Below are 15,599 nucleotides of genomic sequence, written 5' to 3'. Positions count from 1 at the left end.
ACAAAGTCATATTGGTCTCATTAAATTAATTAATCTTGGAATATCTTTCCACAGGGAGATCCAGGCACACCAGGGGTCAATGGAATATTTGTAAGACATATTATTTAAATATTTGATACAGTATACTGATCATATTTATCAGATCGTGGTTATTACATTTAATATTGTCACATGAAATACTAACTTCTCAATTTCCTTATACCAACAACTTATCTTAACCTTACTTTCTCCCAATTGCAATCTTTCTGTACCATCTTTCATTTGATTTTAACAGGGGCCTCCAGGAAACACAGGACGGGAGGGTAACAGAGGCTTCATAGGACCAAAAGTACGTGTGTGTATATATGCATTTGTTCAGGTGTCATTTGACATTTTTGAAGCCCAGTCATTATGATGCAAAGTGCTTATAAGGATCCCATTTGTGTCATCTTCTAGGGTCCCCCAGGGCCTCCAGGTCCCAAAGGACAAAAGGTAACTTAACAGCAATATATTTGATGCAATATATAATTTAATTGTGGTGTGTGACTGTGTAAATACTACGTGAGATGTTATCTTATACTGTGCTCAGCATGTGACCCATGGCAAATGGGAGTTTGAATTTATGAATGCAGCTTATAGTGTTGTGTTTTTTTCTGGACAGGGCACTATGACCCATTTGCTTAAAGGACTCAAAGGAGACAGAGTGAGTGACCTTGTTTGTCAAATGCATCACTAATGGATATTAGTCAAGTCTGTTTGCTGTTTTTGTATGAAAAATCCAGATTTTATTTAAGTCACAAATCACCTCCTTCATTTCCATTTGAGGTCTATATGTGTACTTTCCCACGCCATGATTTGTTTTTCTCTGGACTGGCTGACTTTTGTTGCACTTCCTACTTTCACCACAGGGGGAAATCGGACCACCAGGGCCTCCAGGAAACTCTACTCATTCTCTCATTCTGGTCCCCTACGGACCCCCGGTCTGTACCTCAACAAAAATGTGTTTATCTCTATTCATTAAACCTGCTGTAATGAGATTAGTGTCACCATTACTGACATTTGTACCCCTCTACTTTCATTATTTTAGGGATCACGAGGAATAAAGGGTTTGAAAGGAGAAATCGGAGATCCGGTATGTGGTCACCTGTGGTCGATCATACACATTTCCTCACATGTGTATGTTCACATTAGCACACACATACACCACAAAATGCTATTTCATCTGCTGATCTTTCTCCTTTTTTGTTGATTTATCTCAGGCTGACAACAAAGGAGAAAAAGGTGTTATGGGATTCCCTGGACCAAGAGTGAGCACATGCACATTTCTACATATTTAGCTAAACTCTGTCCTCTATCGCTGATAAGTTCATTTTATGTACTGTATTGGATGCTGTTCTAGGGACCATCTGGTGCAAATGGGAGGCCTGGACCAAGGGTATGTTTGTGTGAAAGATGTCAGATTCTGCACCATCACTGTATTATCTAATTAAAATGATGTGTTATTTTAAAACGTAATCATCAAAACTCTCTTTCAGGGGGATTCTGGTGAACTAGGACCAATAGGTAGAGATGGTCCTAAGGTGAGAAAACAGCTGAGTGTGACCAATAATCATGAATTATGTATGTAAACTGTTCCTAACTGACTGACATAAAATATGTTCACTCAAATCCACAGGCTGCAGCTTTCAAGCTGCACTAAGCATGCTATAGATAAGTATACATATAAATCAAACAACAAACAAGTCACTTCATTGAGTTTCATCTCATTATTATTACACAAACACCATAAATTCACTGTATCTATGTGTTGAAATTTTAGTGTGATGTTTTTTTCACCAGCTAAAGGGACAATGAAAAATATAGTAGATCCCCAAATTTTCAAAAATGCCAAATGTGTCAAGCTAAATTTTGGGGAAATGTGTGTAAAATTATGCAGGACATACAGAATATTTCCATTTGATGTAAAGGTTGCAATATTTCACTCAGTGTAAACATCATATAACGTCAATTGAGTGTTGGAACATGCAGTTACAGAATATATATAAGGAAGAAGTTGTATTTGTTTTGGGGGGGTTTTTTTTAAATGAATTTGAAGAAATTTAAGCGAATGAAGAGGTTAGGAGTTAAAAGTAAAAAGGCATTACAAACCTGTTCAAAGCAATAAGACTTCATTTTAAATTCTACTGGAGATTCCACAGTTTCCAAAAAATACCATCATGTGTGGTTGAATGTTCAATAAATGTGTATAAAATGAGCCACGGGACATCTATAGTATTTCCATTTGAAGGAACAGTGCAGCAATTAAAACATCTCTGTGTCCATACCATACAGCTTTAACAGGGTTTCATATAGTCAGTAATTGTGAGGACATATTTCAGTTAACATGATATCATGCTTTTACTCTCCTCAAAATAAGCAACATTGTTATCAGATTTTCAAAATCTCGTTCTGTATGAAACTGGTCAGTGTTAGTAAGAAGTGAACCTGCAGCCACCGAATACTGTATTGCTGACATCTAGTTTGTGTTTCAGGGAGACAGAGGTGATGCAGGAGAGCTGATTACATCAGGATCCCTTGGGCCTGGGTCTTCAGACGGTGAGTTGATTAAAAGCAGGGAAGCAGTCCAAAAATCTGCCAACAGAAACAAAACAAAAATGGTTTAATTCTAAGACGAACCCACTCTGCTTGAGAAATGTTAACATGTACAAAGTAGTAATCACTTGAAATGAAACTCTGTGGAGAAAAGTGAAATTACTCAAGTTCAACTTTAAAATCATAACATTCCGTTGTTATCTTGCAAGCAAAAGCTTTCTGGATCAATATGAATTTACGTGTCGAACAGATGTTAATAATTGCATCTTCTTTGTCTCGATAAGCTGGTCTTCCTGGCCTCCCTGGTGAGCAGGGTCCACTAGGAGAAAGGGGCCCAATAGGAGACCAAGGCCTCCCTGGACCCTCAGGACGTCCCGCCTCTCACACACAGCAACAAGGTCTGTAGACAGAAGCAAAAAAGTCAGTCACACATTTAAAAGGAGTGTAGGGGAAAGTGTTTTGAGAGTAAAGACGGTGGATCAGAAAAGAGTAACAACCAAGTGCCACCAAGAGCTGACAGAGTGGGAGAAGAGACACAAAATGCTAAAAGGGGAAGAAACAGTTACTCACATACTACACATGATGCATGTACAGTTAAATCTATGTGTTTTTAACAGTCACATCTTATTTATTAGAGTAACAAAGTTAGACTACAGATGATGAGGTGGACTTTTTTTTTAAATTTAGGCTGTGGTTAATCCAAATTTAAATAAATCGCAAATCTCATATACTGTATATCTCTAATGCTGAAACTTTTCTCAACCTTGCATTCAACAAGGTGGTATAGTTCTTTCTAGTTTCTTTATACCCAAACCATCAATAAGTCTTTACAGGACCTGTGACTTTACAGAGGTAAATGTAAATTGCGAGATCTAAAACATACAAGACAAAAATACAACATCTTTTCAAACCCTTCACATCTCTTTTTCCAAAATGACGTTTGAGCTAAATGCCAAACATTTTAATTTCTTTTTGTGTGTCAGTATTTGATTTCATAGGGCCATTTGGTTTCAAGGGAGACGCAGGGGAGAAAGGCCAACAAGGGGAACCAGGACTCCCTGCTGTCACTGTAGGACCCCCAGGCATCGATGGGCGCCCAGGGTTCAGGGGGCCCCCAGGTCCCAAAGGAACATGTGAGTGAGAGAATGACATTGCATTTGTTTTAACAATTTTAAACTAATGTTTTAATATTTTATCTCCCTCAATTTCTTAAATGTCTCTTTTATATGTTGTATTTCAATCTGTGTGTCACTAGGGGAAGAGTTCTTCAAAGGGGCTCTGGGTGGGAGAGGAAGACCAGGCAATGCAGGCTTCAAAGGAATGAAAGGTATGTACTGTTTTTGCTAAAGAATAGTAGATTATTTCTTAAAAACATATGTTTTCTGGAGTATTTTCTCATAATGTGTTAAATTCTTGATATACTTGCACTATGTGGGTAATGTGTGGCTGGTGTGTGCATTTAGGTGATCATGGGGAATGTGCGTGCACTGTCGTGAACTCTCTACCTGGGCCACCTGGCCCTGCTGGTAACCCTGGTGACGCTGGGATGACTGGAGAGTTTGGTCAAGAGGGTGATTCAGGAGATCCAGGTCCCCAAGGAAATGAAGGATTCCCTGTAAGAAAAATAAAGTTGCATAACATCTATTATCAATTTTTCCATTCTTTTCATTTTAATCCCTTCTTAAACTTTTTATAATGTCTTGCAGGGATTTCCTGGGCTCAGAGGTGTGCCAGGTCCAAAAGGCCAGAAAGGTGCCTTAAATGTGGCCACACAGAAAGGTGCAGTGTACCTGTTAACTTATCTCATTTCAGATCAGTACCAGGGCTATAGGTGGACCAGGAAACAAACAATAACTTCTGCTGTGTGTGTTTGTGCTGTATGTATGTGTGTGGTTGTGTGGCACTTGTGATCTCCACAGGATATCCTGGAGACCAAGGGGTTCCCGGGCATGATGGTGAGTTCGGAGCACCTGGTGCCCCAGGCCTAGGTGGTCAGTCCGGTTTCCCTGGCAGCCAAGGTCCTCCAGTGAGTCCACCAATCCTCTCCATAATGACAGTTTGATGTTGTAACTACGTGTCATGTTTGTGTTCATTTCAGTGACTGATTGAAATCAACAAAATGAGTGTTTAAATGTCTTTTCATTTTCAAATAAATTGTAATCCATAAAATAAAATAAAAATCAATTTTGTGCATTAGGGTTTCATCATAATATGTTCTCTTCTATCCTTTTCACACCTCTTATGATAATGACAAGTTTTACAGTTGTTTGGATTTTTTTGGTGTTTTTGCTTTGCGTTTTAGTTTTTTTGTTGAAATATATTTATTGTTTTTACAGAAGTCCTGAAAGGCAAGCAAGATTTTTTTTTTCTAATGTAATTTCTAACTCTGATCAAAATTGTTCTCTCTCCTGAGTTTATGACTCAAGAACAGGTGAGAAAAGGGTTTCTAAGTTCCTTAATTTATTTTTTCACCTGTGGAACAAGTACAAAAATAACTTTAAAAAAGTTTTGCCAGGATCTTTTTCCCCTCTTTTTTCATTTGTGAAAATAGATTAAAAAAAAGTTTTGGCAAATATTTTTTTGTGTGTGTCAGGTTTTTTTTTTAGGTGTTTGTTGTTACCCATTACCCATTTGTGTCAAAGGAGGGCACAAGGGTACCACTACCACATGTTCTAAATAGGCCTGAGAGCATTAATGTTTTCTTTTTGGTGAGTTTTTTTTTACCTTACTGTCACGTCTTTCTCTTGTCTAGAAATCAGTGCTAATCTACCGGTAGCCTGCTAGCTACGGCACAATAAATTGTGCTAACACACAATATAATTAATTATACGTGCATTATGTTTAGAATGCATTGACAAATTAAAACTCACCAGGCGGAAAACATGAATGATTTCAGTCCTATTTAGAACTGCAATGCTTTTTACAGCAACAAACACAACATTTCACCTGCCAAAACTTTTGACCCCCAGCAAAACATTTTTTTTCACCTAGCAAAACATTTTTTCACCTGTTCTCGAATCATAAACACAGGAGATAAAACAATTTGGATCAGACTTTGTAATGGGATCTCTGGGGAAAAAAACATCTCACTTGCCTTCTGTAGATTTTCAATTTTTTTTACACAAATAAAAACAAAAAAGTAAAATGAACAGAAACATATATGATATATATTCACATATGTACTTCATTAGTTCAGCATACTGTTATACATAAAAACAAGTATAATACAAGTGCTACAGTTTAATGATTGTGCTGGTTCGTATCAACAGGGAGATCCTAGGGGAGAACATGGAGACAAAGGTTACCCAGGTCTGCCTGGTCGACCTGGTGCAGCTGGGCTGAGAGGAGAACCAGGTCTGGTCATTGGAGGTGTCAAAGGCCAGCCTGGTTTACCCGGTGATGATGGCCTTGCAGGCTATCATGGAGTCCCAGGAAGACCTGGCAGCCCAGGTGAGATGCAGCCGACTGTGGCCTTCCCCACTTCTATCTCATCAATCTCAATATGGTGTTGCTTATTTCCCCTTCAAGGCTTAATCTCTTTACAGGAATTGTATCTATTTTCACTCTACTATGTGTTTCATTTTATCTTACCTCTCATACTATACGCTCTTTTTGTAATTTATTGCAGAGCAGCAACATGGGAATGAATAAATAATGGCCTGTGATTAAAAAAGGAGAAAGCATGACAAACATATCTTGCCATTTTATTACTTTTCTTCCTTCGCCTCCTGTTTCTCCTTGTTGCAGGGGCTGCATCCCTCAAACCAGCTACAGCCAAGTTTGTTTGAGATAATGCTTGTGCTTTTGTATAACTCTTGTTCCGAATGCCTCTCTCTTTCGTTCTCTCTCATTTGCAACTGAAAGGCGGCTGTAGTGGGACAGGAGATGGAGGACAGGTGGATGTAACAGGTAGCTGGTATAATAATGTTTTCACCTTATAGCTCCCTTTATAACAACTCTGTTGTGCTTTGCCTCTGGATTATTTAACTTGTGAGCATGATGATTTTTGATTGTTTGAGACTCGAGTACTATTGAAATACCAGCTAAAGATAATGACATGTTCTGAAGAACAATCCACGCTGGGCAACAGATAAAATCACCACAATAGTAATTTCTACACAGTCAGTTCTACATAGAACCATAATGCTTTCCTAAAGGATTTTCTGTCATTTTGTTCTCAGGTCTTTGCGATGCTATTCCAGGACCTCCTGGGCTGCCTGGACTTCCAGGACCAATTGGATCATCTGGTATCCAAGGTAATACATTGGGAAATAAGTACTGAATGTTGCCTGTCAGTAATTTCTTTGAGTATTTTTGATGCCCTGTTTGTATTTCATGAACCAACAGGCCTTACAGGCCAAAAAGGACTGCAGGGTCCATCTGGAACACCAGGAGAGAAAGGAGAAACAGGACATCAAGGCCGAGGTGGCCTTCCTGGACCACCAGGCAAGAACTGAAAACACCTATTGGGCAATAGAATCAATCACACCTAAATATTGTCTTTAGTTTCTTTCATTAACCACTGTGGTTCTCCAATACAGGTTTTGCCGGCCCCCGTGGAGCCTTAGGGGTTCCTGGCAGCAAAGGTTCAGTGGGAAACCCTGGTTTGCCTGGTATGCCTGGTCGGAACGGGGCAGAGGGTGACAAAGGTGTTCATGGAGAAATCTTTGGGGCATCACCTGGACCCCCTGGTGACCCAGGACCGCCTGGACTTCAGGGGAATAAAGGAGAGATTGGAGTTCAAGGAGAGCCAGGCTATCCAGGTGAGCCATGTTTTAATCCTGTCACGTATAATTTATTTTACTTATTTATCATTTTGTCTTGCTTTGCCTTGTTGTCTTAAATAAAGGATCCGAGAATTTTAATTAAATGTTCTTATTCCTCCGTTCCTTCAGGAATGATTGGTATGCCTGGTATGATCGGTTTCAAGGGTGAGTCCGGCCCTTTCGGCCTGCTGGGGGAGCAAGGGAGGCCTGGGCCGGCGGGCAAGTATGGCTTCCCTGGTGATCCTGGCAGAGCAGGTCCACCTGGGCTACCTGGCGCCACAGGACAACCAGGTTAGACAAGCAAATACACTGATACACTGTCTGTGGGAGAACCTACACACGCACACTTGTTTCCTGTGAGAAGTGTCCTTATTCATGCTTCTTCCTTCTTGAATGTCATTCCTGCTCACCAGGTTTCACTGGAGCGAGGGGATCTGATGGGGACCCAGGCACTCCAGGTCCAATAGGACTAAAAGGGGTCCCAGGGCTATATGGAAATGATGGTATTGTTGGCGAGGACGGGTCACCAGGTGACCCAGGACAGATTGGTCAACTTGGACACCCAGGACTTCCAGGAATTAAAGGTTTGTTTTGACTTCTCTTTTATAATATACTGCCAACAAAATGTTGAGTATAATGAAATGTATGTAATTGCTTCTGATGGTCCCACTGTCTTTTTCAGGAACCACAGGGTCTCCCGGCATGTCAGGTTTTGAGGGGATCAGGGGTAATTCAGGGCTGAAGGGCTTCAGTGGCGTAAAAGGAGAAACTGGATTGCCAGGACAAAATGGCCATACAGGCGTGAAAGGTCAAATTGGAGAGAAAGGTGACTGTTCTTCTATTTTAAAAAATGTCTGGGATCCCAGCAGTTCATTTGTCTGCTGTATTATGTTGAGACTGTCACATAAACCTTTTAACTTTTTTTACTTTTTCCTCATAACTGTCTGCCAGGTGAGCGTGGATTAATGGGGCCACCTGGGGAGAAGCCTCAAATCCCTCTCTATATGCTTGTTGACATGAAGGGACTCAAGGGAGACCGTGGACATTTTGGAAACCACGGTTTCACCGGGCCAAGAGGTGTGCACCTGCAGTCTGATATTAGCCATCACTCTTTCCTTCTCACATCGTCCGTCCTCTGACTTCCTCATATCCCCTACTCTTTTCCACAGGTGCTAAGGGTTTACCAGGTGTACCAGGCCATGAGGGAACTCATGGTCTTCCTGGAGACCCAAACAATGAGAAAGGTTACTATGGGGATCCAGGTGCACAGGGCCTGCCAGGGATAAAAGGAATGCCTGGCCTAACTGGAAATCGAGGAATCATTGGCTTTGAAGGAATGAATGGTAAACAGGTGAGTTGAGCCATACTGGGAACATTCAGTGATCTTTTATGCTAATTTTCATGCCTTAAGTTTAGATTAATCCACACACTCTGCCATCATTTGTAGAATTATATTATTCTTTTGTAACTACATGTACTCATTTCCATTGGAACATCATATACAGAAAAGATTAAATATGTTTAATATTTTTGTTTACTTTTTAGGGAATAAAAGGAAGTCCTGGTGCCTATGGTGCAACAGGAGATAAAGGAAGGAAGGGAGTCAAAGGTACAACCTCAAACTTAAACTTCAGCCATATGTGGATCTAGAGGCTAACTATAAAAGGATTGATATTGAAAATACTTTAAGTGTTAGTGAATTTGGCATATTATTACAGGTGACAAAGGTGTCCGTATAGACTTACCAGGATCTCCTGGACTGAGAGGAGAGCTTGGTGTGTCAGGAGAGCCAGGTACAAACTGTAACTCATACCAATTTTGTTTCTTATTCTCTGGTGTTGATCTGTGCCAAATGACAATTAGAGGCTCACCTTTGGCTGATATGAAATGTTTGATTTCCCCTTTATAGGTGAGAAAGGATTATTTGGACATATTGGGGATAGAGGCCCCTCTGGTTTTGATGGTATTGAAGGGAAAAGGGGAGAGCCAGGTGATCCAGGCACATCAGGATACACAGGTAAAAGACTTAAAGGATGTCATGTCCCATTGTTTTACATGTCATTGTATATGTTGTAGCAGAAATACATTGTATTTGCTCTAACTCATGTACACCATCTTGTATATTTATTTTGCAGGTTCAGACGGGCAGAGAGGAACTCCTGGAAACCAAGGCCAAAAGGGTTTTCCTGGAACACCTGGAAAAGAGGGGCACCCAGGCTTTCCTGGATTCCGAGGAAGCAAAGGTAACTGAATCATCGTTCTCTTCAGATTACATTTATACAAATGTTATCCATCATATTCATCCATCTTTTGTATGTAAATTTGTGCAGGTTTCCCTGGCCTGAAGGGTCTTTATGGATTACATGGACTAAAGGGACAAAAGGGTATCTCTGGAACTCCAGGTATTTTACCATATTTTAAGTGTTCACAAAAACAAAACTTTTTTTTTTTCTCTGTGCACCTATTACTACTAGAATATACCAAAAGTTTAGCATGTAGTGGAGAAAGGTTTGGTGTGCCATCAAATTCAGTTTGAGATAACTTTAAAGGCATTGCTTGCAATTACATTTCAGGCATTGCAATAGTCAGATATTCCTTCTAGAGAGATAATTTCAGTTTAAAGTGTTGAGTAAATGTTTTGTACAAAATGTCTATTTTTACTTCATCCAGTACTTATGGAAACCATGACCTGGTATAGCTGTCAGGTAAAAATCATAGGAGTTTAACATATTGTTGTATTTTTACCAGGTGCGGATACTGTTGGACCAGTTGGGCAGCCAGGAGCCAAAGGAGAGAAGGGAGACAGTGGTGATCCCAACAACCAGCAGGGTATTCCAGGCACATTGGGTTTAAAGGGCTTCCAGGGACCTCGAGGTTAGCCACTGTTCTTCTACATGAATAAGGTCCCCACCATCTAAGAAACCCAATAAGCGCTCAGTAAAAGAATAAGATTAAGACCACCCATTGTTTTATTTGTTCAGGTAATCAGGGTCAACCTGGACCAGCTGGATTCCGTGGCCCTCTAGGACCAGATGGGACCCCAGACAGATCAGGACACACTGGAGACATTGGATATACAGGACCTAAAGGATACCAAGGTGAGAGTGTGCTGTTTAAGAAAAAGAAACTAATGTCAAAAGTGCTATATTCCTTTCCCTCTGTCTCACATTGGTACACACCCATCCGGTAAAATAAGAAGTTTACCTGTTGGAGGTGTGCTGGTCATCTGTAGCTATTCATCAAACATCTCACTGTGGCTGTTTTTGCTTGAACTGTTCCTCCCTGCATTATTTTCTAACTAATCCAACCAATCCTGTTAACAAAGCTCTGCTTATTCAGTAAGGAACATGTTTAATTTCCTGTAAATTCCTCACAATAAAAGTCTCCTGTCATTTAAAAGCTTTTAATATGAAGCAGTAAAGCAGAAAAGGTTGGATTTTCATTTGAGGTTACTTAACATGACTGATACAGCTGCCCCTCAGCAGGCTTCCATAAAGCAGGCCAATCAGAACAGGGTGGGCTCATTGTGAGGGGGCCCCTAAAGAGACAAGAGCTAAATATGCTTGTTAAGAGACTGAACAGAGGGGCTGTATAAATGGCCAGTGTATGATAAATGAGGATTTTCCGAACTGTGCATCAATCATACAAAGTTACTCTAGTGGGGTCAAAAAATTAAAATATAGAGCTAGAAATGAACATAATAGGACCTCTTGAAAGAAATTAGAGAACTATTGTTTCTTGCTGGTGAGTTGTTCACCTTACCTACCCAGGTTCATTTATTAACCCAAATTTGTTTTTGTCCCAGGTTTCCCTGGAGCCAGAGGTTTTCCTGGTAAAGAAGGTCCCTCCGGAGAAAAGGGTATACCAGGTTTAAATGGGTTTCCGGGGCTCCCTGGTAAGCAAGGATTTGCAGGAGACCCAGGTGAATTTGGATACAGAGGACCTAATGGTGTCTCGGGAAAGAAAGGTATGCATAAAATATTAAGACTTCACCAGCAAAAGCCTGTACCAATAGTGTTCAAATTACCAATGTAATATATTACCACCCAAATACCATTATTGTAATAGTGGGTCTTAAGACATTAAACTCCCAATGTTATGTCAGACCATTGATATCAAACAGGATGGTCAACCATTTGAACAATACATAATATGATGTTTTACTGTATAATTGGAACAAATAATACAAAGATATATTGTGATATAGTCTCTTGAGATACAATATTTGGCATCAGTATCCTAATTGCATTCTCTTATGGGACTCTATGTCACTTATTTAATGTCCTTTTAACTCTGGAACTGTACTACTTTCTGGCAGTTTAATGCGTCTTAATGTACTTTTGTCTTACAGGAGTGAAAGGAGAGCAAGGATTAATGGGAATTCCTGGTACTATTGGTATGAATGGAGAAAGAGGACCAGTCGGTCCAAAAGGAAACACTGGACCCCCCGGTAAATTATAAACTCGTAATATACTGAGAGCTCATTAGCTATAATGTATAGTATATGTGCTCCATCTATGGTCATGATCCATGTGTGCTGCAGGTTTCCATGGGTTTCCAGGCAACCAGGGTCCTCCTTCACTACCCATCAAAATTCCAGGAGAGAGGGGTCCCCTGGGACCACAGGGTATCCAAGGACCAAAGGGGGTCAAAGGAGAACCAGGGCCACAGGGACCCCCTGGGGACTCAGGCTTCATGGGACCCATTGGGCAGAAGGGCATGCCTGGGATTAGTGGCAGACCAGGAATACCTGGTTTCCGTGGAGAGGTTGGATATATGGGCCACCCCGGTCTGCAAGGAATGGAAGGTGCGTCTGACACTGTGGGGCAGTAAAGGATTAGGATTAAAGGATTTTAAAGTAGGTGGAGATTCAGGCGGGGAACCAGTCACCACAAGAGTTTTTATTGTTATTGTATGTGAAAGTTGGTTTAGTGAAGATAAAACTAAGCGCCGAGAACTGAAAATTATTAGCGGGGACCTGAGGACTGGAGAGTTCCTCCAAGGTCTTTTTGTATTATTATTAATTATCTTAGCAGATGCTGTTACCAGGGTTTAAATGCAGTTATGAAAGTTTTTGGCCACATGCATGTAATACTGTTTGTACAGTATGTGTGGATGTGTAATATAAATGAAACTAAAACACTCTTCTGAATTATTCTTCAATAGGTCACCGTGGAAAACCTGGTGTCAATGGGTTGCCTGGTATGCCTGGCCGCAGCGTCAGTGTGGGTTACTTGTTGGTTAAACACAGCCAATCAGATCAGACACCCATGTGCCCTGTTGGTATGTCTAAACTGTGGGACGGATACAGTATGCTGTACCTAGAGGGCCAGGAAAAGGCCCACAACCAGGATCTTGGTAAGTCAAGATGAATACTTAAATTGTTTGTTACAGGGATCAGAAAATAATCAGTTATCTTTGCATTGTCTAAGTATATGCCAGTGTGTTATTGTTATACAATCTTAACAGGATGCCATCAGGCAAACATTCTCAGATTGAATGTCTCTGACATTGTGACCCAAGACGATCATCTTAGCATCTGCAAAATTTCATTTGGGGGCATTCAGTTTCAGGACAGTGTTGATTGATTGGCTTTAGAAAAGGACAGACTTGTTTTTCATGGAACTAACTGTCTCATGGTCATCTCTTGTGTACTGTGTAAGTGCTGGCAGTGTCTTCAATTGTGATAGATTCGTTTCTGCTGCTTGTTCTCAATCTAATTGAATTGTGCGTGTCAGCTCTAGCCTGTTTGTATCATTGACTTTTAATCAATTAAATCAGATTTCTCTGTAAATAAATCAAAGCTACATAAGGGGCAGAAAGAACAAGAACAACACAGTTTTAATCTGATGTATATACATTTATGTTATAAATATTCCCAAAATACAAATACAGTTTACCGTTTACTCAAACTAATCAGGCAAAACTTATTTAATGCTGCTTTTAATGCAGTTGGTGAAATACAATTACACAGACTGATTTTCCAACAGCAACTTATCTCCAAAGCAGGAACTACTTTGTTATGCTACAGGCAAGTTGAACAGATGTTCAGAGAAACATAGCTCACCTTTGACCATCTTTTAAAGAAAAATAAAAAACTGTTTCCTCCCATTATTGTGTTTAACTAGATTTTAATTTTTTTTGGAACATAATCCACCTTTCCATAATCCATACCTATGTTCTCATCTTCTAAAATGACTGTTTTATGCATTGTGTCAAAGCATTTTGATTTGAGTTAGTCTATGAAATGCACTATATTAATAAATATGCCGTGCCTTTAAAAAAAAGTTTTATCTGGTTGTTTGTCCCTTTTAGGTTTGGCAGGGTCCTGCCTCCCACGGTTTAACACCATGCCCTTCCTGTACTGCAATCCTGGAGACATTTGTTACTATGCCAGCAGAAATGATAAGTCCTACTGGTTGTCAACAACAGCTCCTCTTCCTATGATGCCTGTAGAAGAGGGAGACATCAAGCCATATATCAGCCGCTGCTCAGTATGTGAGGCGCCATCGGTTGCCATAGCAGTCCATAGCCAGGACATCACTATCCCACAGTGCCCTGTGGGTTGGCGCAGCATGTGGATTGGCTATTCCTTCCTCATGGTGAGTTCAAATAGAAAATGTTTGTCTAACAAGATCAAAATGCAACTTGATAAATGCCCATGTCTCTCAACTCCCTAACACAGTTTCTGTTCTAAAACGGTGGTCTCGATTATTTCTAATTACACAAAGCTCCTCCAGAGCCACAGATGTGAATATTACATGAAGCAACTTGTCACACAATCCAACAGTGGGGCTCACTAATGTGTTTTTAATTGTGGAGCTCTATGGCATGGAAGAAAAATACATAAAAACAGGAAAAAAAAACTTTTGACTTCTAACCTGCCTCACTTTACCTTTGTCCCCACAGCATACTTCAGCAGGAAGTGAAGGTGGGGGTCAGTCCTTGTCATCGCCTGGCTCCTGCCTGGAGGACTTCCGAACAACACCATTCATAGAGTGTAATGGGGCCAAAGGCACATGCCACTACTTTGCTAACAAGAACAGCTTCTGGCTAACCTCCGTAGATCAGTCATTCCATACTGACCCTTCATCAGAGACGCTCAAAGCAGGCCAGCTCCTGTCACGCATCAGCCGCTGCCAGGTCTGCATGAAGAACTTGTGAGAGACATTACAGTAAAACTGACAAAAAGAAGTTGTTCCATTGACAGTGGTCTAGTGTCATCTCCTTATCCGTGTGCTAAACCAATCAGCAAAGGGGATCTGAAATACTGACATAGATCAATGTGAATGGGAAGCTTTCTCCCCAAGCCACAGAGCTCAGACATGCAATGACTGTTTGCCGCCTTGAGTTTCGAGTGAAAAGAGCCCCACTGTAGATAAGACAGAAGCCCCATAAAGAAGTCAGCAGGATTATGGGAAAACTAGTATTGTTATGTTAAATGTGGATTGGTGCTTACTGTTAACTTATTACCTCAGCTACTATGACACAGTTTAGAGACCGTACACTACAGCTTAACCAAAGATGCCCATGTGTATGCACTGCTTCAGTTTATCTACGCATTGTCATTTATTAGGATGTACAGACCACCGTAAAGCCACTAACACTGCATCTCAAGGAGGTAAAAGAATGTCATTAGAGGTCTTGAACTATTGTTGGTTGATACTGTTTAAAGTACTATCCTGCTTTTATTCCATTTCTCTAACAGAACCTCTTTTTTATAAAATTACATGTCTTTTCAAGTTGTTAATCTGTTTCTGCATATATCAATTACAGCAAATTTCTCTCTTCAGTTTTTATAATTTTTCGTACACCATATGTTCACACGATGCACTGATTCTCTTTGTATTTATATCAGCTGAATGAACTTGACCCCCTTCCCTTAAGAGTTTTAAATATACAAATATATATATATATATATATATATCTTATCGAATAATGCCTACGTCACACTCATTTTCCTAAGTTACTAATGATTGAACCGCCCCAAGCTGCCAACCAGACAGATTGTAAACAGCCTGGATCAAAGGTCTGGCTGCAGCAAATCCTCCCTCCGGTCAGTGATCCTGGCTTAGATTAGATTATTTCATACAATTTAGAAAGTAGGCCAAAAGTAAACAAACTTGTTTGGAAATAAACAAACTGATTAGAAATATACTGACATCATTTGTTTTCAATGTTATGTAATTACTATAATTTCCATAACACGATCATTTCATTGAATTGTAAAGATTAAATGTTGTTTGTAATACTTCCTGTGTC

General features: G+C 40.2%; 1 protein-coding gene across 2 annotated transcripts in view; it reads left to right on the top strand.

Moving 5' to 3' along the window:
* Positions 1 to 15,588, top strand: part of col4a2 (collagen, type IV, alpha 2) — a 56,561-nt gene extending 40,973 nt beyond the window's left edge. The window contains exons 9-47 of one of the 2 annotated variants that reach the window (XM_062432090.1): positions 55 to 90; positions 275 to 328; positions 436 to 471; positions 641 to 682; positions 888 to 959; positions 1,067 to 1,111; positions 1,239 to 1,286; positions 1,379 to 1,414; positions 1,515 to 1,559; positions 2,511 to 2,574; positions 2,856 to 2,969; positions 3,555 to 3,704; positions 3,827 to 3,898; positions 4,035 to 4,186; positions 4,278 to 4,350; positions 4,491 to 4,597; positions 5,841 to 6,021; positions 6,436 to 6,480; positions 6,753 to 6,827; positions 6,919 to 7,017; positions 7,113 to 7,334; positions 7,467 to 7,628; positions 7,751 to 7,921; positions 8,020 to 8,163; positions 8,289 to 8,414; positions 8,507 to 8,688; positions 8,883 to 8,946; positions 9,056 to 9,130; positions 9,247 to 9,354; positions 9,473 to 9,580; positions 9,668 to 9,739; positions 10,086 to 10,211; positions 10,319 to 10,435; positions 11,143 to 11,304; positions 11,689 to 11,787; positions 11,881 to 12,144; positions 12,504 to 12,695; positions 13,653 to 13,939; positions 14,247 to 15,588. In XM_062432090.1, the coding sequence (XP_062288074.1) occupies positions 55 to 90; positions 275 to 328; positions 436 to 471; positions 641 to 682; positions 888 to 959; positions 1,067 to 1,111; positions 1,239 to 1,286; positions 1,379 to 1,414; positions 1,515 to 1,559; positions 2,511 to 2,574; positions 2,856 to 2,969; positions 3,555 to 3,704; positions 3,827 to 3,898; positions 4,035 to 4,186; positions 4,278 to 4,350; positions 4,491 to 4,597; positions 5,841 to 6,021; positions 6,436 to 6,480; positions 6,753 to 6,827; positions 6,919 to 7,017; positions 7,113 to 7,334; positions 7,467 to 7,628; positions 7,751 to 7,921; positions 8,020 to 8,163; positions 8,289 to 8,414; positions 8,507 to 8,688; positions 8,883 to 8,946; positions 9,056 to 9,130; positions 9,247 to 9,354; positions 9,473 to 9,580; positions 9,668 to 9,739; positions 10,086 to 10,211; positions 10,319 to 10,435; positions 11,143 to 11,304; positions 11,689 to 11,787; positions 11,881 to 12,144; positions 12,504 to 12,695; positions 13,653 to 13,939; positions 14,247 to 14,501 (4,482 nt within the window). In that variant the 3' untranslated portion in view covers positions 14,502 to 15,588. The remainder of the gene's footprint in view (positions 1 to 54; positions 91 to 274; positions 329 to 435; positions 472 to 640; positions 683 to 887; positions 960 to 1,066; positions 1,112 to 1,238; positions 1,287 to 1,378; positions 1,415 to 1,514; positions 1,560 to 2,510; positions 2,575 to 2,855; positions 2,970 to 3,554; positions 3,705 to 3,826; positions 3,899 to 4,034; positions 4,187 to 4,277; positions 4,351 to 4,490; positions 4,598 to 5,840; positions 6,022 to 6,435; positions 6,481 to 6,752; positions 6,828 to 6,918; positions 7,018 to 7,112; positions 7,335 to 7,466; positions 7,629 to 7,750; positions 7,922 to 8,019; positions 8,164 to 8,288; positions 8,415 to 8,506; positions 8,689 to 8,882; positions 8,947 to 9,055; positions 9,131 to 9,246; positions 9,355 to 9,472; positions 9,581 to 9,667; positions 9,740 to 10,085; positions 10,212 to 10,318; positions 10,436 to 11,142; positions 11,305 to 11,688; positions 11,788 to 11,880; positions 12,145 to 12,503; positions 12,696 to 13,652; positions 13,940 to 14,246) is intronic. The other variant, XM_062432091.1, reaches the window with a different exon arrangement.
* The last annotated feature ends 11 nt before the right edge of the window (positions 15,589 to 15,599 follow it).

Source organism: Scomber scombrus, chromosome 13, assembly GCF_963691925.1.
Source record: "Scomber scombrus chromosome 13, fScoSco1.1, whole genome shotgun sequence".
Classification (NCBI taxonomy): Eukaryota; Metazoa; Chordata; class Actinopteri; order Scombriformes; family Scombridae; genus Scomber; species Scomber scombrus.
This window is presented reverse-complemented; position numbering and strand designations above follow the sequence as displayed.